Source organism: Aulostomus chinensis, chromosome 17 (assembly GCF_037954235.1).
Source record: "Aulostomus chinensis isolate RoL2024-O1b breed Wild chromosome 17, RoL_Achi_v1.0, whole genome shotgun sequence".
Taxonomy (NCBI): Eukaryota; Metazoa; Chordata; class Actinopteri; order Syngnathiformes; family Aulostomidae; genus Aulostomus; species Aulostomus chinensis.
In genome coordinates, this window is record NC_141336.1 from 20,436,116 (window position 1) to 20,463,670 (window position 27,555).

The 27,555-nt window shown below is 44.0% G+C and overlaps 1 protein-coding gene across 2 annotated transcripts; it reads right to left on the reverse strand.

Moving 5' to 3' along the window:
- Positions 1 to 592: 592 nt before the first annotated feature.
- bmf1 (BCL2 modifying factor 1) lies at positions 593 to 26,902 on the reverse strand. Of its 2 annotated transcripts, none has more exons than XM_086183188.1 (4): positions 26,682 to 26,902; positions 5,897 to 6,093; positions 5,132 to 5,322; positions 593 to 841 (listed from the first exon to the last, which is right to left on the reverse strand). In XM_086183188.1, the coding sequence occupies exons 2-4, from the start codon at positions 6,066 to 6,068 to the stop codon at positions 725 to 727; spliced, it is 480 nt and encodes a 159-aa protein (XP_086039314.1). In that variant the 5' UTR covers positions 6,069 to 6,093; positions 26,682 to 26,902; the 3' UTR covers positions 593 to 724. The 2 variants fall into 2 exon arrangements, with proteins under 2 accessions (XP_086039314.1, XP_086039313.1); XM_086183187.1 differs by lacking the exon at positions 26,682 to 26,902 and adding an exon at positions 7,757 to 8,078.
- Between the last annotated feature and the right edge of the window lie 653 nt (positions 26,903 to 27,555).

Here is a 27,555-nt window from a genome sequence, read left to right on the forward strand (position 1 = left end):
GGTAGCGCATGATGAAAAAAATCATTCTGTGCTTTTGGAAAAGATATTTCGGCAACATGTCCCAGTGTACAGACTTCCTCTTCTGCTGAAACTTTCAACCCAATATTTCAAAAGATATTGTGGGATCACATTCAAACTTAATACCATGTTAATGTTAATGTATGAGCAGGAAAAGGAAAAACATAAAAGGGAAACAAAAAAAGTTACATGTTTCACTGAGGTGAGGTGCAAAAAGCTTTGTTCTGAGAAGTTGCCTCTTTGGAGAATTAGTAAATCAACTTGACTGTTTACCTGGGAAACCTCAGAAAAGAAAACCTCCCATCATATTTCCTTTCAGTTCCTAACAATCTCATCTTGCCTGTAAAAATTCTGTCAATACTCATTCTGGCAGAAGACGTTGAATAAGGCATTCCCAGGGTCCGTGGAGGTCATTAAAAATGGATACATTGTGAAGTGCAAAAAATTTAACAAGATCGATGCACTGTACAAAACTACTAAACCATGTTTATACCAAAATATGAGCATTGTCCTGTAGAGGAATCTCGGGGCATCATGGCATCTTCTTGGAAAGAAAAAAACAAAACAAAACACGACCTTGTATAAAAGTTGGTTGTCTCCGTCCCGCGGTGACCCCTCCCAACAGACCCGTGTTAGATTTGACAGTGCCATCAGGAGTCCAGTTCCTCGTGGAGATGATTCAATCAGACATGAGGGGAGGACCCTCTCACCTCCGCCTCCCTCCACCTCCCCCAGCAATGAAGCCCCTGTCAAACAGGAAGTTGAGCAGAGCCGTGGCCAGGCGCCACCACAGCAGCCCCTGGTTCCTTTGGTTTCGATGATACTGCAACAACAAACAGGGACAAATGTTAGTGCAGCACACATTCACACAGACAGCTGCAATAGTGAGGCTCAATCACGGACTACAGAGCTTTAAATAGCTGGGCATGCTTTATTTAATGTTGGCAGATGTTTGCTGACATTGAGGAGGGTCAACAGAGGAAGGTAAGAACCAATCCGCCTGACAACACTTAAAAGAAGCCTCCCGTACACAATCCGAGCTTCCCAGCGCACATTCCAAACCATAAACACATTCATCGAACGCTCACACTCGCTCTCATCTTTCTGCCAGAGACCAGCAGCAGTGGCGCAGGAAGAGACTTGCTCAGGTTTGTGAGCCAATTGGATTGTGGGCGATTAGTGGGATAATACTATCTTCTCCATTGAGGAGCTGAGATAAGATAACTGCAGCAAATGGGATTAGAGAGTTCTTGATGAGAGGCAGGCAGCCTGCAGAGAAGACGATTCTGCATGGGAGAATTACGGTAGCTGAGCTCTCCATACCCCCAGCACTACTTCTGATGTTCTAACTGTAAAGGTTATAAAAGACTTCAGATCAGCTTTCCACATAAGCACACTACTGTTTGTCAAAGTCAAAATATCTAAAAGGCAGAGATTAGATATGCCATGTTTACATGACTGTTAAGGTGCTGTCCAAACATTGACCTGGTTAACAGCCAAGAAATGGCACTGTGATAAGCCCCTGGGTGCCTTTACTCTTATCAAGTTGAGGTGAACATTGCAGGGTGTTGCATAAGCTTCGCCAGGTTACAACCAGCATCTCTGCAGTGTACTTACAACTAGTCTTACTTGCTTTTTGTTCAAAAGAAAAATGGAGGAAGGAAAAAAAAAATCACGTCAGTCTGCAGGGAATCTTGATAAAAACCAGTTCTGCTTCATGTGACGTATCTTGATGGTGCCTGAGGGTATGTGGAGGATATATAGTAATGGCATATGGTCTGTACATATAAACAAAGCTGATATGGACATGCAGCACCACGTGACTCACAGTGTTCTATTGGGGGAGCGTTGGCAGTTAAAGCTGATGTGCAACAAGTCAGTTTCATGACTAGAAAACAGGGAGGTTAACCTGACAGTATATTTGCAGTTATACGTGTACTGTATGTCTTGTGTATGCATGCCCAACTAGTACACACATTTATCACACACAAATCTTGTGTTTACTACAAGTTCAATGAGCAGCAATGAATCTTTATAAACAGAATGTTCCTGTGACACTGACCTTTTGCCCTCAACTCTATCAAGCCAGGAAAGATACAGAGAGAGGGAGAGAGGGTGCACAGACCTGTTGCAACATAGTCATAACTCACGCCACCAACTGTCAAAATGGGACTCACGCTCTAAATTTAGCCAGCGATAGAGCAGCGGAGTCAAGCCAGATGCTTGGTGTCGTCACTCTGACACTACTCTGATGTGCTTTATCAGTGTCCCATGTGGGCTGTCTGTCAAACCAGCAGCTCAGAAGCTCCCTCTTATCTCTTGAGCAAACAGGCCAGCCTCAATAGCAAGAAACTCTGGATAAGTCACATCAGGGAGGAGAAAAAAGAAAAAACAAACATTTACAGCACTGGAGAGCTGCACATGGATCCTGTGTGCTGTCAACTGTCAACAAAAACGTCACAAATCTGAATAGAAGCCACCTTCATGTGTGTTTATTTCCTGGCCAAGTCTACTCCTCCCCTCTCTACAAGTGCTGAAAGGAGAGAGTGCCGTGCCCTCACTGGAACAATGACGAGATAAAGCCACACGTATTGCATGTGTGCAGACTCACGCATACACACAGGCGATTCTCAAACCTCGCTTTCAACACCTCCTATCGAACCCACCAGGAGTCATCTCGCTTAAAAAAAACACTGGGATGAAACCCAACTCTGCTCCTTGCCCTATGCAGACTGGAGCCGTCTTATTTCCATTGTGGCTGTCATTACTGTTGTGTCTCAAATGGCGGGACAGCTAATGTCAGCAATCCTCTGGGGGACCTTAGTGTCCCCTCCAGCCCTCTCTGACAGAGGAGCAATTTATCTGTCAGCATCCTCCAGCACTCCTTCGCTACCTAATCCCTGCTTTTGCCAGGGGCCACGAGCACCCATGGAGAGCACTCACAGCCAGCCACATCACTCCTGGATTCATCAAATAGATGGTAGTCAAAGCACTTGGATGGCTCAGGGACAAGTGTCTGCACTGAATAACGGTAATCACCTACTGACAGGAGCAGACAGGAATGAACGCTGACAAACACTAACTCTATTATTGAGTGAGAGTTTTAGGAATGGCTGTCAGGACTGTGTGATGGTGAGTAGTGAGATAGCAAAAAAGCACCAAAACAAGTATAAGTGTATTCAAGTATGAACATGTATACACACATGGCACGTATGTACACACTCACCAGAATTAATTAGAAGAACCAAAAAGCAAAAGTTAAAGTGTAAAAGAGTTCAAGTTAGTTCACGTTAAAGTGGCTGCTCACATCCAAAACCACACACTGCAGTTATGCTTCTCCCTTCACAAATTTCTCACACAAATTCTTTGTGTAGCAACAAATGGGATTCTCACTGCTGCTCCTTCACGATCACAACTTTATCTGTGCACTGTCATGACTACACAGGCACGCTCTCACACTGACTGTGCTAGTGAAATTAAACCAGCAGCGGGGAGTAACACAAGGAACTTCCTCATCCCCTGAACCGGGTCTGCCCTCACCGTGCACTCGCAGACCCAGCCAGAGAACACTGCCACCCTCCAACTGACTCGCCTGTGTGCGTCTGCCACTGTCACTGTGCATGAGTCATGCTAAGCTGACAGGGTATAAATAACTTCAGTCTATTGAGTGCATGAGAAAATCCGAAACTGTCTCACACCTCAAAGTTCTTTCCTTAAATAATTATACGCGTACACAGCGACTGCACAGAGGGTCAAGTTACCCAAGAGGAAGGTTTAAAACTACTGAAGATGGTCTTTACTTGATCATTTGAGGTAAATTTCCAAAACCTCACTGCCTCATATACATGCTTATACCATCATTATAGCACCCCCCTCTTATTTGAGTGTCTCCTGTGAGCAGTCCGCGGCCAGGGATGGGGCTGACTGGAGACTCCCTGGAACCACAGCTGTTACCCTTGGGCTCACACGTTGAGCTTCGGGTTACAACATGTTTACAGTCTCCCGCCACTTCTGCTTTTTGTTTGACATGTTAGCATGTGTATTCAAAAGTGTATGTGTGAAAGAAGGTGTGTATTAAGACTGTTAACCACTTGTGTGACAACAGACTCTGCCGTCTGCAGAAAATCCCACGAGGATTTGTATATTTGTGCTGGTGCAGCCAACAAAACAACCGTCTGTCAAGAGTTTTCCAAAGTGATGTTATGTAGAGTAGCAACAACTTTGAGGACGGTGTCACCCTGACCACAGTATCGTGTGTTGTTTCAAGCAAGGCATCCTCCATGCCACTTGCCTCCACAGCCCACAGAGGAAACAGGAGAAGAGAGAGAGAAATAAACAGGAAGAGGAGGCAGGGGGAGGGCCTGGGTTGGCTGAGGTGGGGGAAGGGCTGTCCTGGTTCAGCTTGAGGGAGGGAGGGGGGGGGGGGGGGGGGTAGCTGGTTGAAGCACTAAGGCTTACGTTCTATATCTGCACCGCCTCTCCAAAGCAAATAGAGCAAACACAGTTAAAAAAAAACAGCAACTTTTGACCCACAATGAAAACTAGACCAGATCTACTACTGAGTAGATCCAAATATGAATAAAAAGGATGTGAATGTGACCAGGTACTGCTGGGTTTTCTGCTTTATAAATGAGGTTCCTAACCTGACACACTCAGTCACAAACAGAACAGCCTCTAGTTTGATGGCAGTACAGATATCAGTGTTCCAGCTCATGTTAACACGTACTTTCTAGTCAGAAAAGCAAGAAGCACCAATAAGAAGGGGTAAAACTTCTGATTAAGAAATTGTCCGGTGATACATTCCTCTGCAATTAACGTAATAAAAGCAAAAACAAAACAAAAAAAAATCCAAAGTGTCCATTTTTTTTGTAGTGTTATTGTGTGGTGATCTGTATAAACTGGATCCTGCTGGATTTTTTTGACAGCTCAGCTTGTATTTCCTATGGAGAGGCTCTTCAATTGATGTGAAAGTGATTTCCCCCCTCATTTGTTTGAAGTATCGATTAGCCGACTTACACGAGTATTTACACTGCAGAGAAACTACCATCAAACAAGAGGCCAAGGTGCCTGTCTTGAGTTTGTTACTTTAGGAAGGTGCATCTTTCCCCCTCACCAGTCGTAAGTGTTCCCGATGAAACTGGTCTCCTATTAGCTGGAGTTTCTGGCCAATGCAAGCCTCCATGCTGCGAGCCGCAGGCTGCTGCTGGGGTAGCTCCTCCATTCCGTTTCGCTCCTCTTCGCTTGCCTCCTGATCTCCGACAAGCTCAAAGTGTGCCGGGAAGTGCAATCGAAAACCTGCGTTGCCTGTTGAATGTCAAGGCTGATGCTTATTATTTTGTAAATAACAAAAGAGTTCAGCAATTACTGCAGTTCAATGTCTATGATGATGATGCAACAGGTACAAAGAGCATCAGAGAACTCCTAAAGAGAGGCTTCAAATGCAGCTTTCACAGCGGTTGTGTTTTCATTTTCACCTATTGTTGTTGATCACTTTACAAACTCAGCAGACACACGAGAGGTCAGCTGCTGTCGTTGTTATGGAGCTACTCTGCCGTGATTACTTGAGTATGGCGCCACTGTAACTTTGCTGTCACTGATTATCAGTCCTCTGAACAGTTGCTGCTTACGCAGGTGAGCAATCCTGTCATGTCCTTTCAGTCACAATGCCAGTCTGGCGCCTTTTGAATAGCAAAGCAGCTGGGTACACTCCACACACGCCATAAAAGCTGCTGGGATCACGACTATCAGGCGCCAGGGGGGAGATTAGTGCAGCAACATTGTTACCAATTTCTCACATTATAGTTTCACATCTCTGTTTTATAGCACCAGCTATCACGCACATGGAAATGTTCACTTTACTCTACGTGATCAGCCTCACCGTAGAAGAGTGGTCTTGGCTCCTCTGCAACTCCACAGGGCAGCATGCCGTTGCTGGGTGCCAGGACAGGGCCAGGTGTCTGTGTACCCCGGTCCTCACACTTTATCTCCCTGAATGTGGTGCGCCAGCAGTGGGGATCTGGCTCAAACACATCATCCTCCTCATCGTCCATACGGGGGCACTACAAGATGATCACCCTAAAAAGATCAATGTAACAGATATGAGAGATCTGTGGCACGGTAATTTGGTAGAAATCCCCGGTTTCTTTCACTGGTAATGATGGTAACCTTGGAAAAGCCAACATTAAGCCTGCTCACATTATCTCAAACACCTTCATTATATGTTCCTTCTTCCAAAGCCTTCATTATGATAATAGACAACCTGGCTACTTCATAATGCCTGCCCTCAAACAAATGAAACCACACAGGACATATTGAGAGGAAATGGGCCAACGGTCGGCCTGCGTTTGGGGCTAAGAGCTCAGAATATATTAAGACAAATGGCTCTGTTTATCTCAGTGATGCAACCACACCATCCACTGTGGTTAGGAGACTTGGTTGAGTTACACATACATAAATGAGAGTTTGGCTGACAAGGTTAAATGAGAGGTAGATTTGTCTGGGCTGAGCAAACTTGTGGACTGGAGCCTAGCTTTTAACTGTCCTTTAATCAGCTTTCAGCACTAATATCTAGTTTGTTACAGCAAATAATTGCAAGTATCAGTGCACATATAAATATCTTAAATTTACTATATATGTAAACATATAAAACAGAATCAACTTTGCTGCAGTAAGGCGAGAGCTCTTGAGTCAGAGACACACTGCCCTCAACCCTGAGTCATGGAGGGGGTCAAAGAGTTATCAAAATATGAGTGAAATTTAAGTTGCCTCACCAGTTAATCCCCAAATCAACATCGAGTTGTAATACAGGGTTAGACTACTACCACACAACCAAATTAGGGTCCAGAGAAAAAGGGTAATGACAGTCTTTGAGGAAAATCTTAAATCTCTCTCCCTGCTCTGGTCTGTCAGCTTGCCAGCCCCCTGACAGGGAGTCTTCAATTCTTCTTCCCCCCACAAAAGCAGATCGGCTTGTTCCAGACCTCACTATATACTGTGTGCCTTCACAATAAACCCTGTGTGTAAAACCACTTAATGCTTTGTTTGGACTAACGTATAGTAAGACCATAGAGGGGGAAAAAACAAGCACAACTTCCAGATATCCTGGGTTGCTCTCTGCCCTGCTGCACAGCCACTGTGAGCAGGCAGTGGCTCCCCCTGCTGCAGCAAGGAACCAACAAAGAGGTGGAGGTGGTGGTTATAACCTGCGGTTTTTAACCAGCCAAACCAGCCTCGCTCACACCACATCATTACCAGGTCGTTTAGCATTGGTACGCATATCCAGACTTAGGTGTGATTTTGAGGAAACATAGAATCAAAATAATAATAAAAAAAAAGACTGAAAACGGCTAAATCAAAATATGCGCACGGATGTAAACACGTCGGACAACAATACACTGTACAGGAATTATATTAATTATGCTCTTAAAATTGTATAATAGCTGACTTTGGAGAGAGAAAACAGTCAATTACGAAACGGGAAAGCAAAACAGCCAATTCACCGGCTGAGAGCCGGACACCGGGAAAGCCGGTACAACTCCAACCTCAGCGGTAGTGATGAATGACGATGCTAAATAACCGCCAGAATGAAGTAAACTAGCTAGCACACGCCGCAGTCACCCGAGCTAATTCACCGCGGCTGTTTTACCTCCAGAAAGACGCGGATACTTATCCTTACATTAAAGCCTGCGAGCCGGTGTGTCTTGGGTAAGAGTGCTAACCATGTTGCCGGTGAACTTACCACAAAGCCAGGCTTCGTTGTTATATTTGTCTGAAAATGTGGCAAAGGGGGGGGGGGGGCGCCAAGATCAATATCCAACCGAGTCAGCCAAGTTTCGCCCGTATCTCCGCTACGACAACTTCCATTCTGTGGGGAGAAGCGCAACAACCCGATTTCATTTCGCCGACGTCAGCTTCAAACTGACTCCGCCGCCGGGGCGTGGTGGTGGTGGTGGCTGGTTGGTAAATAAATCCCCCTTAAAGACGTATTAACACTCCACCGCCAACTGCGCCGCCTCTCAGCTCAGGTGGACACGGTCCCTTTAAGGGCGGTTTACTGTCGGCGGATGTAGCCAATCGTCGTGTTTGTTTTTATCCCGCCTTCTGCATCTCGTATTCAGACACGTGGACGGGAAATTCCCAGTAGCACGAGACCGCTTTCACGCCACTACTGGTAAGAGCAGAAGAGTAGTATAGAGGTATACTGGTACTATCACATGATCCATACTCCGAGAAAGCTCCCTGGACAAGCAGATAATTCTTGACTTCATATATTTACATTTATAAAATCTTTAAACATTAACCTAGAAATTCACCGACTTCCTTAATTACATCTTAAAACAATTTTCATAAGAGGAAGTGTAGCATCTTAAGTCGTTTTTTTTCCAAATAAAGTGCATAGTAACCATGTAGAAATCTTTTTTTTTTTGTTTCAGGTAACATCTGCCACCACACCATTCACTGCATTAAACGTCCTTTTATCATTTTATGCCATCTTGTAATGTAATATACGTTTAGCCAGTGTTTATTTTCCTTATTGTATGACTGCCCTGAGCTATTTTTAGACACTTCCTTATATGTAAATGGGTGAGCCTTAGTTGTACTGAGGAGAAGTCACCTGCCTCTCCTTCTGGGTTTGCAGGTATCAGAGTATTTCCATATTTGGTCACACGCATCACCAGCACACCACTGGCGTGGTGTATTGTTTTTAAGCTGCTACAGGTCGGGGAGGCAAGACAACGATGTTTGCTCTTTTTTGTATGTGAATACGATCAAGACGCACCAGTAAAGTAAATCTTTACCACTAATGATATTAGCAGTATTTATCAATCCAGTGATGCATATATTCATTGTGTTTGTTCGTATTGGTTATTTACAGCCAGACAGTTACCCAGCAACCATACCAGTCGACTCCTGTTGTATGGAGTGCAGGTGCTGCTGCCCCCTCCCCTCAGGACTACCGATAAAGCATTGGATCCTCTGCATTCTCTCACAAAAAGCACCCCCCCCCCCCCCAAAAAAAAGAAAAACCTCTCACACCCTCTCCTCCAGCTCTGGTGTCCCACCATTGAGCTGTGTGAGAAGTCACGGGTCTCTGCTTCCTCTGTCCTGTCTGAATTGGAGAAATTTGGGACTTTGATGCACCTGCCGCCCATCAGAAGAGCTGCCGATGCGACGCTGCATGTAGGATTGGTTTCCACGTCCGTCGTAACAGTGGCAACCTGATCACCTCTTGCATGAGTGACCCCTGTAAACAAAAAAACAGCTCAAAGATGTTGGGGCATTAGTTGTGGCTTCCCTTTTGTGCTCCAGACTAACAAAAGAGCTCCCGAGTATTGGAAAGGCTGTCAAGAAAACACCTGTCATGACTAAAGAGAAAGTCAGAGAACTCCAAGTGTTCCAGTGGTTCTCAAAGCTGTTCCACACCCGAACCCTGCAAGTTTAAACTCAGCTACAGACCCGAACGTTGAGTGATTTTGCTCACCGGGAGCTTTTGGCGCCAATTTGGACGCCTTTCACTTAAATCTGATTTCGCAATCTGATGTTTGTTTGTTTTTACAAAATTTCCTGGGAAATGTTCCTGGTATTTCTGGTAAATTTTCCAGTTTTGCATGGTGAAACTGCTTGTTTTGGCTAAATCGTTAGGGAAATTATGACACAATTAATAAATTGGTCATCTTTATTTCAACAGCAAATTCACTTGCAGCCTTTTTAAAACATGGGAAAGAGGCCATGAGCAGATCGGCGAGGAATTACTTCTTTTGTTTTTTTAAAGTTACAAGAAAATATCAGGATATGGGATCCAATGTTTTGTTTTTTTCACGACAAGAAAATCGTGTGTAATGATCAAAATAATCGATCTGCGATGCTGTTTTGGATTTCAAATCTTCCTTGCCAAACATTTAAATAGAAGTGTAATAAATACTGCCTCATTTTCTGCAGGACTCTCTGGGAGACCCTCAAGGCCCCCTGGGGGGTCCCTGGACTCTTTGAGAACTCCTGTTTGCACAGAATTAGATTTTCATAGCAGTTCGTCACTAAGCGCCTCACTTGTTTATTATTGAAAGTCCTGAAATAAAATATTAACAGAACCCTAAGTATAATTGATGTCAGTGTATATAGCTTAAGAAAACAAAGCTAAGTTATTCATTAACGTGCATTAGCCTGTGATGTATTAGCATTCAGCGGTAGCTGCAGAAATCATCAAGGCCATAAGGCAGCTCTCAGTGGGCAACAAAGACAGGCATCCATAACATAAATAATAGATGCAGATATATGAATTCCCCTCTTACCACCATACACACACACACAGACACATACATTTTACATCAACAGCTAGAGCGATGTCACCCAGTACAGCTAAAAAAGTCATTGAAGACCAGGCAAAACACTCACCGAAATTAGGATAAATATTAAGAGGATAGAGTGCAGAGCACACGTCTGTTATTGTCTGGTTCTCCGTCTCCACTGCCAATGCTATTGTTATTGACCGGTGTTTGCTTTGTGGAGGGCAACTGTTCATAAAGAGGTTCTCACAGATGCCTGAGATCCCCGGGAGCGAGAAGGCAGGCATCAGTTTATGTTACATCAGTGAGCCGATTCTGAAGACCCGCGCACACTCGCAGATACTGGCGTGCGCATTCCCATGCACACAAACACACATGGGTGCACAATCACATGCCCTACTTCCTCTCGAACCTCAAAAGCCAATCATTCTCTCTCTTGATGTTTCATTCTCTATATCACACCAAACACACACTGAACACACACACACACACACACTTTCCCACCAAAACACTGAGCATGTGAATCCTGCCTGGAAACTGGAAAGGAGGGTTTTCATCCGCTCCAGCTGGACATGCTCCATGGTAACCGCATCCTGACTGCTAACCAGTTAGATGAGACATGTGCGGCACACTGACCCAATGGCAGAGATCATTCCAGAGCAGCGACCCCATAACAAAAGGGGGCTCACTTCTCTGCCCTCTCTGACATTCCTCTTGTCACCTTGAGCTAAAGACAGCCTGCGAAAACGCACGCTCTTCCTCTTTGTCTTCTGACGTTTACATTAATTCGAGTACAATGTTTAGTCAGGAGTGTCTGATTCAAAGGAGATGATGAAACTTTGTTGCAGCGTGTGTATACACACATACGAGGATGTCAGCATGTATGCTAAGCTCTCATGGGATTAGGTTTGTTATTATGTCGTCAAAGTGACCTGCTGTTTTGACCAGGAGACTCGGGAGAAATTACACTAATACAGTGTTGACATGCTAGGTTAATCTACACGCATGCTGATCTGTGATATACTGTCCTTATACTGGTATCATATCTGATTTCTGATGGTTGTAGTAGAGGACAATTAAAAGGATGTTGATTTTACTACAAACCCACAGGAGGCCCTTTATTGAAGGAAATTCTGGGCCTGATCTCAGCCCCTTTGAGAATCTATGAAATTGAGATTATGAAGCACTGTCACCTGATTACTATGAGGGCCGTAAGCATCATATTTGTATGCACTCCCTTGTCACTGCAAACTACTAACTGAACCACATACTCGCAAATGTGTTGAGGTGGTATTCTCAACCGTTAAGCCACTCCAGCTTCCTAGTGGAGGACCTACTGTGGATAAGCGAAAAAACGGGAATAAAAACAACCAAAAAAAGGCGATCAAATGGTACGTTTTAGATTTCTGAAGTGACATTACGTCCAAGGAACATCACACTCGTAGTTTCCTATATCCTGGCCATGTTCTACATTTTGTTTTTCTGTGTGTGTAACCGAAGGCTGTTTATTCCTCCGTGCCATATGACCTTCACTGTGGTGCAAAATGATTAAAACAGATCAATGAGCCACATTGTTTTACTTGGTGTATTACATGCAGCAGTAAATACTCGCTAGTATGACCAATCGGCAGCTGAAAATCAAACAAGTGCACTATTTACTCCTGATTTTCAGTAAATGAGATTTAGTTGTCACAAGTCGTGTTTCTGTTCAACTGTCAAAAGAATTTGAATGAAACGTTAGAAATGAACCCCCCCCCCCCCCCCCCCCCCAATAAAAGGCACCCAGAGAGTAGAACTAGGCCGAGCTAATCATAGCTAGGTCAAAGTTAGCGGCATGGACTATGCTGGCTGGGACACAGAGTACTGGTTACCTTGGCCATGTACAGGAGAAAAACAGAGAGGTCTGGAGGTTGTTGGGGCTCTTTTTTCTTAGTTGGGTTACTTGTAAAATCCTTTCCGGTCAGCTAGTTTCAGTGGTGCTTCATACTGATGTTTCATGTGCGATGAAAATATTTGTGACGATGGCGGCAGAGGAAGCAGCTTCTTCCTCTTTTCTGGGAGCAGAAACAGCTGATCAGTCATGTGAGTAAATGTCTGATTTGCAAAAAGGAGATTCCAGTTTTCAGTGAGCTAAATATCTCTTTTTCACTGAAGACAATAGATTGATAGCACATTTTGGCCTAATCGGAGCCACTTTTTGAAAGTTTTTTTTAAAAAATCTTGTTCTTTAGAATTAAGCTGGTAATTCTTTTATCATTCTTTATGTTTATTCCATTAAAAATCTATTTGACTGTGCTGTTGTATATATTGCTGGATAAACTCTTGCTAGCTAAAGTATAGGCTATTTAGCTTTCTTCCTACCTAGCTAGCAAGCTAGCTCTGAGAACTGCCATGTGGGCCAGATGTGGGTCCCATGTACAGAGTCTGGCTTGAGTTACGTTTTGACACCATGTGTGAAGGAAGACGTGGCTTAAATAAAATAACAGATGTGAACCATATCAGCTGGACTTGTGGCTGAGATCAGTCAGTCACCTTCACTCCGAGCAAGTCATTCAAGGCCAAATGTGGGCCGCATTTGGGCCAAGCATTCATGGCTATCTTGGAAAGAAAATCTCAAGCAAGGTTGTTTTTTTTTCTTTTCGCAAGAATGTGTTTTTTCCATTTGAATTTTCTACACAGTACTTCAAAAATGTCCATGATAGAATCTTGTTATCCTTTAATGCAGCCATTATGTTCGACATAAATTATGAAGCATAAGCCATAGTTTGTTTGAAATTCATCCTGCAAAGTGATTCTTGGCGTCCAATGTTGGACACACTACAATAATGAATTTTGTTCCACAGGGATCCTGCGGTGGAATAATGGTTCTTTATTGACTGATGGTTTAACCTTTGAAACCACGTTGCTCCTGTATGATGCTAACCATGGAATCACGGTCACCATGTAATCTGTAGCTTGACATATTTATTTCACTCTTCTATTAATCCCAGCTCATGGAGGTCCTCTGCCGTGGAATAAGAGGAAAAATGAGACTCGGACTACTGTGGAATGTTTAACTGCTCTTCGTACGCTGACACTCGATGAAGGAACGGCTGTTTGATCTTCTCTGCAGGCCGCCGCCGCTGTCACGTAGTAAAGCCCTGCATGATACACTGAAGTTTATATCGTAGCTGAAGTACATTCAAGTTCAGCAGTTCACAGACTGCAGGTGATGCTTTCATGTTAAGTGAGAAGAATCGATTGAAATGCAGGCGTCTGTCTTCAAGCTTATATTTTGCCCGACGGCTCCTCGTACGTAGCAAAACAAAGGCTTGATGAGACTGACCGGCGTGTCAAGCTGTTCTGCACACTCCTTTGAGAATATAAGGGTGTATGTGTGGCATAAACAACCATGCAGCAACATGCACAGAAGCACACATCATTGGATAACTGTGTGGGAGCCGGCCAGTTATCCATCCTCCACAAAGGCAGCCTGTTTAATCTGCTCGGCGCATTAAAGCCACGGCACCTCAAAGCAGGCATGTCCTAACAGCTGCGGACATGACTCCGTCTCTCCCTCTGAAGTGAGGGAGCGCAGCAGTGTCCAAAGCCATCCAGCAAAGATGGAGAGGATGAAGACTTGGAAACCACTCGTCATGAATGCGTCAATCTCGCACCGGGGTTATGACAATCCAAAGAGTCCTCAAAACCCAATACAGCCCTTCAAGCATGCACAAAGGGCTTTTCTTCACCATTAAAGGCATCACACTGGTCCTTCAAGGCTTTGAAATGCTGATATTGTTTTCTACAGGATTTTCATCATGCTTTCAACATGAAATCCCCAGAGGTGGTGATAAAAAAGATCAAATAAATGTTACAAATGGCTTCATATTTAATCAGAGCTGATCATTAAATGAAGCTGATTACAATCAGGTGTTTAAAACACAACAGCTGTACCAGGATCTGTTTATACGCCACTTAATTAACGGTGGATGGCTCAAAGGCGGTCTACCACTGTGTGGAGGTTCAGCTTAGACGCCTGCATGCTCGATGTGGAAAAGCACCATTAATGGCATCTATCATCAGCTGCTAATTATGCAGCCTGTGGCCCAGGATGGATCTGGTTTCAGCTTTGGGCTCCAGCCACCAAACACTTAGCATTCATATTTAATCACACTTCATTATCCACCAACAATGTAGGAAGGAGACGGACCTTACCTGATATGCCAGACAGACACAAATCTGACACAAACCATCACCTGCAAAGACAAATAGAAGCAACACATAAGCCCCCCCCCCCCCCCCATCCCATCCCATCAATTTGGAAGAGGTCTCAGACGTGGCCCTTGAAGTGACTCAGGCCCTTTGATGAAGCGGTACTGCGATTCTCTGCTTTCTCAGCAAGTTGAGCCTTTCATGTGAGATCCTTTCTTTTCAGTGTTTTCTGGTTCAAAGAGCAGCAAAAGCAAACAGAGGCTAATCCTTTATCCTCACAACAACCACTGGTTTGTTGCCGGGTTATCAGCTTAGAGTCATCATGATGTCACACTCTTCAGGTAGAAGCAGTCTGGTGTTGGACATCAAATATGACTCTGGTCACCACCTGTCCTGGTTATTGACATGCAGGTGAAACATAATATTCTGACTCATCAGCTTCGCTTATCGTGCTGCAGAGACAGTTTCATGATAGGGAATCAGTATCAGGTTTGTCTTTTGATTTGGTAGCGCGTGGGTGTTTGTGTATGTGTGTGGTCTCATTTGTCATTCATATGCTATTTGCTTGCTCTTTAGCAGACAACCAGAGAGCTAATGAACTCACTTGCTAATGTAAACCTAACTAATTTATAATACAGTCCTCTTAATATTTGTACAACTCTAATCTGCATCAAATGGACGGTGAAAATATGAGAAACTCGTCAGTCTAACCTGAAAGTTTTACAGCCCACGACAATAAATCAATTCCTCTGTCAAACAGATTCAAGTTGTTAACTAATAAACTGGAATGTAAGTGTACGGCTGATGTGCTTCTCCAAGCCGATCTGGTGCAATTTGTATTTAACAGTCGTGCGAATAATTATCCAGTACTTGTTTGTCCAGTTCTAGGACTCTGGCCAGCTGAAACTGGAGAAGCTGCTGAAAGATGCAGGAGCCCTTAAACAAAAGACTCGGCGCTATCAGCTTTCCTCAAACTGTGAATCAACACATAAATGTGCTACCCAAGGACTGACTTCATGATTCAGTTAATCTACATTTAACTTTGTACACCGGTATTCTTAACAACAAGCAACGGCTGATCTTTTTACAATTCATAAATTGAAAGGTTTTTGGTAAAAATAGCATGTTTTTGGTTTTGTTTTAAAATAATTTTAATGGCATTTGAGTCTTTTGTAGATGTGGCAAGAGCGCACACATTCTTTACTTGAATAGAAATATGAATTCTTGTGTTATAAAAAAGCTAGAGGCACTGATTCAACTTGTTTACTCAAGTAAAACGTCAAAGTACAGGTCCCGAAAAAGTACTCAAAACCGAGAACGCCAAATATCAAGGTGTAAGTACAGTCGTGAGCATTGATTAACACGTAAAAGTTAAAATTATGTACTATAATTAACATGTTTACAAATGCACAAGCATGCATCTTATAAGAAATTATAGTGGCTCTTAATTACAAAAACCTTAATAAAAAGATAACCAAAAGAAGTCCTGCTGCGCCGCTACCTGCCATACCAACTATACGTAACGTCGGATAAAAATTCTAAGCCTATAAACAGATGCTATTTTCAAATACAATTAATAATTTATAGTGAATATTATAAGACTTTAATGTCAAAACCAAAAATTTAGCTCAAATGTATTTGAATTAAAATAACAAGCCTGTTTTAAGTTAAAGTTTGAGTTAAAAAAGATAAAACGCAGGAGTTCAAATGTGGCTAATCAAATGTAAATACCTAAGCACAGGGATCTGAAAATAGTAACTTGCACAGTACAGGAACAAAGTATTTGTACTTTGCCGTCCTACTGTGGGTCTTGTTGACATGTCACATTTTCACTGGCAGGGAGTACACATTACATCGAGGAATCAGTAACGGTGGAGTTTGATTCCAATCTGACTGGTTGACTGTAGTTGGTTGTGAGTCAGACTTGCTTGTAGAAGTGTAAACAAAACATTTAAGAGACATTTGACCCGACGTGGGGACAGTAATCAGTGTGTGACCTCAGACACTGACCGTCTCCTGTTTCTCACCACAGACAGGAGGCCAAGAGAGAAAGTCATCCACAGGCACTGCCCCGCAAACTCCCCGACACTCACCCCAAGAAACGCACACGTAGTACCCCGTCGGTGCACTATGACCTCATCACCAACTATACATATATATGTATATATACACATACAGATATATAATTTTGTTCGATTGTCTGTCTCCAGCTCTTCCATATTACAATGACAGTATTTAAAATCAAACTGTGTGTAATGGAATATGCTGAAGGTGTCACAAGCTATAAGCCTGAATTATTCAGTTAAGAAAAGCAGCCTGATAGAAAATCAATCATTCAATCCTGCTGCTGAAATATTAGCTGCGGGGAAACATCATGTATCAGCCCATGAATGCTCCTTAATGTATATTTCATTAAAAATTTACTCTACGGTCAAGAGGCTCTAAGTGTGTGTCAAGTCGTGAGTGTGTGTGTGAGCAGGGTGGGGTCACTACGTCCACTGTCTAGTCTTCAATCTTGAGGGCTGACAGTCTGTGTTTGGGGCTGGCAGACAGGAGGTGGGTCACATGGGTGTAGTGACCTCCAGGCAGCGTTACGTGAACCCCCTCATGGATGCTGATGAAGTCAGATTGACTAATCCACGGAAAACAAAAGTGCTGTCAGTCAGGCCGGACAAGTCATCAGCAACGGCAGCGCCAGCAGCCTGGGAGAGTTTCAGCAAGCCGGGGCCCTTGGTGCGCACGCAGCGGCCCACTTATGGGATATTGATGATGGAGAGACGCCTTCACTACTGCTAATGGTCTCTAAGTGTTCATAGTGAAAATGGACTGTATATTTTCATGGGTGGCCATTATTTGCTGTGTTCAATAGGATAGGCTCATTATGCCAGCGCTCCGTGTTTTATTGTAAGTGCTTTTGACGACTGGTCTGCTAGTGTCGAGTAACAATCAATGGCTGTAAATGCGTAGCTGCATGCGAGACGTGAACGTGTGAAATACATCCACAGAACACACAACGGAATCCTGTGTTTACTCCTATGGACGGATTATGCAAATCTGAAATTATAATCCAACTCACTGCTAACCTGTGGAGAGGACTGAGGTATTTTTACCGCAATTCCTGCTACCAACTTTCTTTTCCATTGTTTTCAATTAATAATATGAACTGAAACATAAAAATCCTATTTAACATTGTTTACATCCGCTTTGTCAGCCATCTGACGCTCCATCGTGGGACATTATGAATGAGCTCATCCTCTGCTGACAGACAACGGACAGTCTGACCAGGAGCAACTTCTTCTATCCTGCTGAGCACCCCCTTCCTCCTGAAATGATGTCATTTCATGATTAACCAAATCAGAAGCGCAGGGATGCAAAGAGGCGAGAGAGTGAGCCCAACCAGCACTTGACCACATTCCAGGAGTATGATGCGACCGTGCGTTGACTCCCCCACGAGGAATCCCTTTGATTGGGCTCTTATCTGCTCCGCAATCAATACATAGTACCGCACTGATAAAAGAGCACATCAAAGCCTGCCACGAGGAGAGGGAGAGCAATAAAATGTCAATTATTAATAGAGGGGAAGGGTCCCCTTTCAAGTGGGAGAGAATTTGGATAATGAAAATCAAACAAAAATCCATCGTCCACAAATAACACCCTCAAGGTATCCAGATTCCTGCTCTTTTTAAGCCGTCTCATGTAAAACAACCCTATTGTTACACGTGTAAATGAGAAAATTGTGGAAAAACTAGGCATCAACAAAAGATGTAACCTCCCTGTAACTTTCACACAACTAAAGCTCCACAGCTGCCGCAAGCTTGACCCCGTAACCCTTACCTCCATATAACCCCGCCATGTGTCGGACCACCGTATGAACACACACACACACACACACACACACACATCCATAATGCACTTGAACTCCACATACAGACACACAATCTCATAGCAACTCATGATCAATATTTCCCTCCAAGAGGGGCTTTGTTGTCTAGATTCAGGTGGCCAGCAGTTTTTTTTCTTCCTAGTTTGAGCCCACCTGACTTTTGAGACTCTCTTGATTCAGCTGTCAGAGTGGGATGTATTGATTGGAGCTGTGATAATTAAAGGAAAGCGAGAGGGTGGCATCGCACTTAAGACCTTTCCACTGTTATCAGACAATGTAAAGCTCAATGTAACATGTGGATACGATGTTAAATATTCATGGAGAAAGATTCAACATATGGATTCACATGCATTTTTGATTCTTGGCAGTCCCATGTGACATAGAAATGTAATAAAAGAAATACACACACATCTTCCTTCTTTGTCTTGTTGCCCTCTCCCTTCGCCCAAAGGCAGCTGCTCGCCGTTTCCACCCTGCTGTTGTAAAAACGAAAACCACCGGCATCATTGCTAATGAACCTGCGTGAGCATTTCTGGGTCATTCTTTCCAGCAAAGTTCACACGAAGGAAGATTTATCGATTTATTTGTCAGACCAAACAAATGTGCTGTGAAGTTTTCGATCAACTCCCACCCCGGGCCTCGGTAGCCCCCACCCCCACCACCACCTCCGCTGCTGGAGCTCAGTGGAGGGTCATGTCGGTCTGCTTCCTTGCAACTAGCCTGAGAAAAAGCTCTTGAAGTTCTTACTTGTTTTGAACTTACTTGTTTTGAATATTAATCCGCTACCACGTCTGAGTCTCAGGTGTAAAATAATTGTTTTTGATAAGAGCCGGATCATAAATCAAGCAAGTAAACCTCAAAGGTTCAAACACAACTCCACATGAATGTATTAATGAATCCAGTGGGACTCATGTAATGCATCATATTTAAATTGATGTTAGTCGGTAAATCCATTATAAATGTTATAACTGGCAGTCAGGATGTCACAGTGGGGGTGCAGGGGTCTTTCACTCCAGGCCCCCCACCCCCGGGTTCCCTAATCTTCTCCTTTTGACAAGCTAATGTGCTGACTCGGGGATTCTCTCCAGCCCAGCAGGAAGCTCCTGGCCACCTGCAGCTGAGGACAGCTCACCAATGATCACATTATTGCATTTAACAATGGAACCTCTCACCGGTCAAGCAGGGAGGGCCATTTTGGTTCCCCATGCAGTGGCGAGAAGAGGCCATAGATTCAGATAGATTCAAAGAACAGCAGCACAGGCGGGAAGAACAATTAGCATCTCTAATCTATGAAAGAACACAGGAGGACGATGGAATGGTTTTATCTAAGCTGGCGTATGATAAACGCTCTTAATGGGGGCTTTTTTACTTTTAGATGACTTCTACGACTGCGGTGCTTCTGAGACTTTTAGCGTGATTCCTCCATAATTATTGGTCCCACCACCATTTAGGTGAAGACCGAACAAGCGCTTCAAAACAGCAACAACAAAAAACTATTGAATGGATTGTTAGAAAATCTCGCAGAGACAGACGGGGCTCCCAGAGGAGGATTTAGAATACGGAAGGGTCGTGCGCCCTTCAACCCAAACGCTGACATTTTACTCAAATTAAGTCGCTACATCGTCAAAGAAGTAATAAAAGATGAAATCCAAAATGGAGTTTCATCACCACCCACGAAACCACTGATCTGGAAATGGACTTTGTCTATTTATACTCGGTCACCTGATTTCCTCAAGACGTTTATGTCAGAAGGCGGCTTTCATCTAGAGAGCCTGCCAGGCAAACTTGTGCTCCCTTGTGCTAATCAGAAATGCCTCGACAATTATCGGAGGGGCGTCGTTACATTCAGCAGCCTTCACCGAGAATTCAATGAGTCCCATCTAGAGCCAGCGACACCAATGTTAAACAATTTTTGTATTAGAGGAACTGGTTTAAAATGTGGTACAAGAGTACCGCACAGAGGCAGTGTTGAAAGGCTTCACATATTTGATAATACAGTTCCAGTCAAGCTGATTTAGGTAGCCTTTAAACATAGGTGATAATACTTTAATAATACTAGAAGGAAATCCACTGGCTCTGGTCCAGGCAGAGATTCCAGGCAGACACCAGACGGATCACGCTGCTGGCAGCTTTTCATCTAATTAGCAGACAGTCAACTACTCAATACTTCAACACAAAGAGAATGATGTCATGCTCTCTCCTGCCTGGCAGCAGTCAGTACTGCTTCCATGAACAGTTTGGAGAAAAAAAACAACAACACATACACACCCACACCCACACACAAAAAGACCTATTTGAAAGATGGAAACACACCACAAAGTGCTTTGTATCGAATTGCTACGAATCAGTTCAATCAAACTTCCTGTGTTTACCCCACAAACATAACTCTGCTCATGTGATGAAATCATCAATTCATAAGAAAAGTGGATCAGTGGGCGTCTCCCTCAATGAGATCATGGCTCTACTAACCTGGGGGGTGGGAGGTGGGGGGTTACTATAGAGAAACAGTATGGGGATGCTTGACCAGTTGTGCTGAAATGCGGGTAAACAGAACAGATTAAGTGCTCTGTCTTTTCATGGTTTTGACAACTTTTCACCTAATAACCCATCAATCCACCTAAATGGGTTCACCTAACATGTACTCTAAACCCCCCCCCCCACCCCCATCCCCATCCCCTCTGCAGACCTTGCAGTGACCCGTCATCACCTGCATTTACACATTCTTCCTCCCTTTATTCCACACTCTTTCACACTCCACTGAGACTCTTCTCCCAGTTCACACCTCTATTGTGAAAGGGGTCTGAGGTTTGGGATCTTCAGACCTCCCGGCTCCCTCCTGAGCTCTTCACAAGCTGGTGTGACCTCCACGCCCGTCACCTGAAAGCTGACCCCTACTTCAACCTGGGTTTATCTCCCGTTGCTCCAGTCTCACCACATCTTTTCAGATACTGACACGCTGAAGAGGTACATTAGCTGCACATGCTGGCGCCCCAGAGATGAGCTGTATAGTCTGGTGATGTCATGGTGGGTGAGGAAGTAAGTATGAATCTGATAATGGCTACAAGCGTGTGCTTTCTTTTGACATCCAGAAACAATATATGTTCTGGCCGTCTTCTTTCACTTGCCGCTGTGCTCTATTACGACCAGGACGACGATGAAGGCCTTTCTGTCATACGGTGTTGGTCTGGCTGTGTGTTTGTTTGTTTGGTTGCTGGAGGTCCGGGAGGCGCAGCAGTGGTCGGTACAGGGCACCAACTGTGACCTTGTAAAGGAGACGAGATTAAAAATTAATGTGAGAAATTCTACCGCCTGTTCCCCCCCCCCCCCTCCTTGCAATTCAGATTCTCCACGGTTCATACATTACATCTACTCCGTATCTGGTCGGTGCTCAATCTGTAAGTAAGTATATTCAAAGAGGAAGCTGTGGTTAACCTAAACACAAGCCGAGCTGCTTTCAAACCGATGTATGTCTGAAATATTTTTGCCGCATGGCAGTTTACACTGAGCTACATCACATCGATTAACACAGTGAGGAGAACACACACACACACACACACACACACACTAATGTAAAGTAAATTTAAATACACCTATGAAAAGATCTTGTGGTTGCTGACGAGTGTTTGCTGTTTACTAAAATGGAAACTGTCTTGTCTCCCCGTGTCAGAAATAGCTCTGTCCTGTGAGGGGCAGCTGTGATTGTGTGTGTATTTACAAGCTTACACACACACACACACACACACACAACCTCTGATATGCAACATTCCAGCACGAGGCCAAGACTGTTCCTCCCTTTCCTCACACCCTCCATCTGAAACTCTTAAGACTCCCAAACACTTTGATTACCAGATTTATTACCAAGCCAATAGCAGGACATCAGTGGGAGCTCGTTCACCGTCATATCTAAGGATTGTATGGAATAGAAGATGAGGTCACCAAGTAAATGCATCATTGCTTTATGTCACTGTCACTCTCCTAATTGGAAGGACAGGCTGGGTCATATCTCCGCAAAGTTAAGATCTTAATCTCCTCAACGGGATTGATGCAGACAGTGTTTTATACCCAATGGGAATAAATATGGACACGTGCATCCAGATGTATGTGAGACGATGTGAAACACGAAGCCCGCCTGCTCTCTTCGATGGCAGGTGACCTGCTGACCTTGGCGATGACAGGTTCACCCACAGGGCGAGGGATACAGCTGCATGTTGGGGTTGGGTGAGCAGTGCTGTGAATTTGGTACATTGTGTTCCACCTTTGAGTTTTAGCATCACTACCAGTTGTCTGCTTGCTTTATAGCTTGGTCCCCAACTGGCATGATGAAATCATACCAGCTGCTGTTGTGGCATGGCCAGACAGGCAACCAAATTCACCAGGGAGGTACCAACCACACAGTTCAGCCACAGTCCTCCGTTACGCGCGGTGGGAAAAACAGAGCTATGGCATGAGGGCGAAGGCTCCATTAAGAGACATCAAATATTCATCTGCCATACGGCACTGAGCCCTTTGCTCTCTCCCACAGCATCATGGAAACAAACCACCAAGAAAGCTGCTGCTGAAAAACAACAACAACAACAACAACAACAAGACCGTGAGGAAGCCTGCAGTGTAGCGCCATGAAAAAGCATCAATTATCTTTGACCTCCACCAGGCAGAAGTGATTTACTTATTGATGAACGCTGGCAAAGCTGCAAGCAATACACAACTCACACCGGGGGGGGGGGAGGCACCACTGACACGGGGGCGACTCACGGTCCTGTAAATCGTACTGTGCCAAAACATGTACGTCTCACAAAACCCAGATTCTTTGTTTTATCTAATTGCTTTTTAGTAACCCAGGCACACTGTCCTGGTCCTGGAGCAGTTGGATGGGGGGAGATCTCTACTGTGCAGACCAACATTGAATATGGACATGACAAAATCCAGCAGCTCTTCAGACAAAAAGGAGAAAAATACCAGTCGAAAAGAAAAAATTCCAGTGATACCACGCTGGCGACATAATAATTAGCTTTAAACCAAGTAGAGAACCTACATTTTTGGAGTCCAGTTCGGAACGGCATCTGCTCCATCCAAGAACTTATGCTACAGTGTGTGTGTGTGTGTGTGTGTGTGTGTGTGTGACGGTGTGTAAATCTTAGTACTTAAAAAACGGACATTCAAAATACATACAAACACATTGGCGTGGCTGAGATTGCTTCAGAATTGTACGCAGCATCCAAGCCAAGTGTGAACGCGCCCTGAGTGATTCACCAAAGCTTTCAGGATGACCAACCAGCCCCGTTATCTCTCATGCAATCACATTATGCAGCGTTAACTTCACTATGGCCATTAATGAGGGTAAGAGTGACATCACCAGACTGACCCCATGATTCAATATGTTGAGTTAACTCCAAAGTGTCAATAAAAACTCCATTAATGAAGCCAACCAGGTCCACCCAGACTGTGATCGGGACTTCAACGTGTTTAGTGCTACTGGTGGAGCCATAATTGCCTGAACAGGCTGGTTGTAATGACATTAGCAACCTGCTAACGACCACAGAGGAGCTGGAGCAGTCGTTCTAAAGCCTCCGTTGTTTATCCGCGTGCTTGGGCAGTTCCACTCCTGCTTATCTGCAGCACGATAAACCTCTCGTTTTCAAGGGCTTTGCAATTTTCTTTATTAACTTGATGTTTGCATCTTTATCTCAGAGTTTAATGGCATGATCCAAGCCTGTGCTAGAAGAAACATGCAAATTATGGAATTATGCCACAGATCCGTCAGCCAGGGTTATAAACACGGGTAAACCGGCCCATTATTTAAGGACGTGAGAGGCGCAGTGGTCGAGGACAGTTAAGCATGACAGTGAAAAATGCAAACTGACTGGCTTGCCGCAATATTATTAAATTTCCTTGTTGGCTGTTGTAGTAATTTGTTTATTCTGTCACACAAGCCAAGGGTATGCAAAATTATGCTGTTATTAGATGAATAAATAGAAAGTATTTGCATGATGCTTCAGATCAGCATTAAAAATGTGTTGCTTCTGTGTCCTGACAACAGGTTATGAAGCCTGAGGGAACATCCACCGTCGAAGAGGGACAAGCGTCACGGTTGGGTTTGATTTGGATCACCCAAAACCTGAACTCTGGACATCTACAACATCTTTTCAACATATTCACAAGTGTTTACTCCAGCACTTCACGGAAGAGCAGGACGGTCCCAGAACAGAGCCATACAGGGGAAATAAACACGACTGCAATAAAAAGAAGAGGAAAAAAAAAAAAAAGGTTTTCTCTGGGCTAAACTGATCCTGCCTGAAGTAAATTTATCAGCTGTTTACTGGGACGGGATGCGTGACATGAGGCATGATAACCAGCTCCCTTCATTTGCAAGGGAAATCCCACAAGGAGATTAGCCGCAGTATATACCCAGATGGAGATCCAACGGAGGGAGACCACACGGAAGATACTACATTTAAAAAAAAAAGAAAAGAAGATACATTCAGGTTATGGTCGGCATAATTCACTGTAGGTTGATATAAAACATCTCTGGACCTTGTCTATCACCGTTTGGTGCTTTATGATTTAAATGGTTATGATTTCAATTCTAAGCGATGTTGTGTATTCCAGGTTTTTTTGGGGAAAACCACGTCTTCTTACCTTGTTTATGGAATATCACCCACAAAGATACACAGATGTACATTTAAGGGCTTCATGAAGAATATTATTAATGGTATGTGCAGTTTAAACAATTGTTTTGATGGTGCATTACTGTAATCGAGCATGCTTTCAAAATTGTGGCCGCCATCGTTTAATCTCTTTAGTACTTCCTGGTGAGCTAAAGCTTAGGTGAGTAAACACATTGCTTTGTTATGGCTCGTGCTAAGATGGAGCAGTAAAACTGTCCGTGATGACGTTCTCTGGAGCGGCAGTCAAGCTGCGCGGCGCTGAAACCCATCACGTGCCATCAATCTTCAATCTCGTGCAATTAACAGATACCGATGCAAAACAAACTGCAGCGGCTTGTACTGTTGTGAAAGAGGCAGTCAAACAGTCACTGACCTGTTGGAGACCAAGCTGTCATACAAATACGGTGAGACATCGCCCTCTATTGGCTGAAACAAAGAAAGGAAGAAATTCCTACACAGTAACTGAATATCTTATAATCCTTTAATTCTGTTGCTGATATACTTAGCATTTTCCCAAATAAATCTGTTTTTTAATATTGTTTCTTCCTTACTTTCTTTCTGTCTTTTCTTTCAGGAACTGCTCAAACACACGTAGAACCACAAATCTACTCACACCATAACGGAGCAAGAAACTGACAAAGCTTGCAAAGTTATTATTATTATTGTGTGTGTGTGTATTTTAATGATGACGACAGTGCAGCTGTGAGTGTGTGTGCATGTGTTTTTTTTCCCCCAGTCAGTAGCAAGTGGAACTGCCATTTTGTAATCCACGGCAGAAAGACTGAGATTACTGATTGTAGTCCGTGGAGTTTTGTTAACCCACTCAAATCTGATGCACACACTTGTGAGGACAAGAGCGCATAAATCAGCTTCTCAGGACATTTAATCGTCTGCGCAGTCCCGTTGTTTATACGTCATCACCTGTCTGAGTAGATGGTCTACGCCGGTCTGAAAAAAATAATTCTTCTTTATTTCATTTGGCCTTATTTTCTACGTCCTCGTCTTTTCGATGATGATGCTCCCAAACACAGTGTTTTCAAGTATTTTGCTGCCAACACAAAAAAACACATCTTTGCATTGCGCACAATCCAACGCGCAGGTGAGCAAAAACACCTGTCAGCTACAATTATCTTTTCTGTCCATGTTTAGACAGTGTAATATGAGCTGAGTGCAGCACACGCACGAGGCTGCCTGCATACACACATTGGAATTATTATTTTTAAAACAAAGCACTACTGAAACAGGGACAAGGCTGGGACGCACGCAGCCAATCGTTCCGTTCTCTTTTGACGCACGCACACACACACACACACACACACACACACACGCGCGCGCGCGCGCGCGCGCGCGCGCTTCAAACAAACTCAGCTGCCGGTTACCAACACTGGTGCCAATAAACCAACACTGGGCAAGTAACGAATCATCTTCAGAACATGAATGAGCAACACATGGATATCAGTACAAAAATTCAGATTATTAGAATCAAAATGAATTCAATTCTCTCTCTCTCTCTCACTCACACTCACACACACACACACACACAAACAACACACACACACACACACACACACACACACACACACACACACACACACACACACACACACAGCCGAGAGAACAACAAATCCACGCACTCACCCTGGGATGTCTTCAGAAAGGCCCCATCGGTACAACACCCGCGTACCCTCCGTCCTGCTGATTACCAGCAGTGTCAGGTTCCTGGTTACGGCGGCCGGTGACGCCACAGTCCCGTCGTCTTCACCACTCTCACACTCTTGTGTCCACTCGTAGATATTTATGGAACACGAAACAATCCGTCTCAATACACACTCTTGTAGTCGAAGTTTAACTATCGGAAATTCGCGCTGTGTGGAAAGGAAGTGCACGTAGGGTCAAAGGTCACACTATGCCATTGGCTGAATTTAATCACATGAAAAAACTTGGTCTTAATTTATTTTATTTTTGTCTTAAAAACTATTCGTTTATGGTTTCTTTTCATATGGGCTGTATAAATTATATAATAAGCAAGTAAAATAACAGAAAAACTTTTTTTTTTTAAATTACAACACAGAAACCCCTTGGGGCGCACTGGCAGCCCCAGGGGGTGGCTCCAGCACACCCTAACCCCTCCCCACGGTGGGCGGCAACCTTAAAGCACCTTAACCTGGGCTGAAGCCCAGGGGGCCCAGCGAGTTTAGAGGCCTGTCATTTTGAGGACATGATGAGCTGAAAAGGTCACATGGTTTTGTAACCTGTCAGTTTTCCTGTGCACTGTATAGCCTATATTATAAATAGGGACTACTTTACGTTGTAGGAACACCTTACGTGCGCTATTAGGCGCGCATTGATCTGTATACAGTTCAGTTACGTTCTGGATTCTACAAGTAAAGAGATGTTTAACTTTGTTCATCTCTCCAGCTTCTTTATTAATAGTACGGTTGTGTAAGTAGGCCACATGCACACCACGTTCAAGGCGGCTGGTTGATCCAAATGAACACTTAGTGAAGCCCAG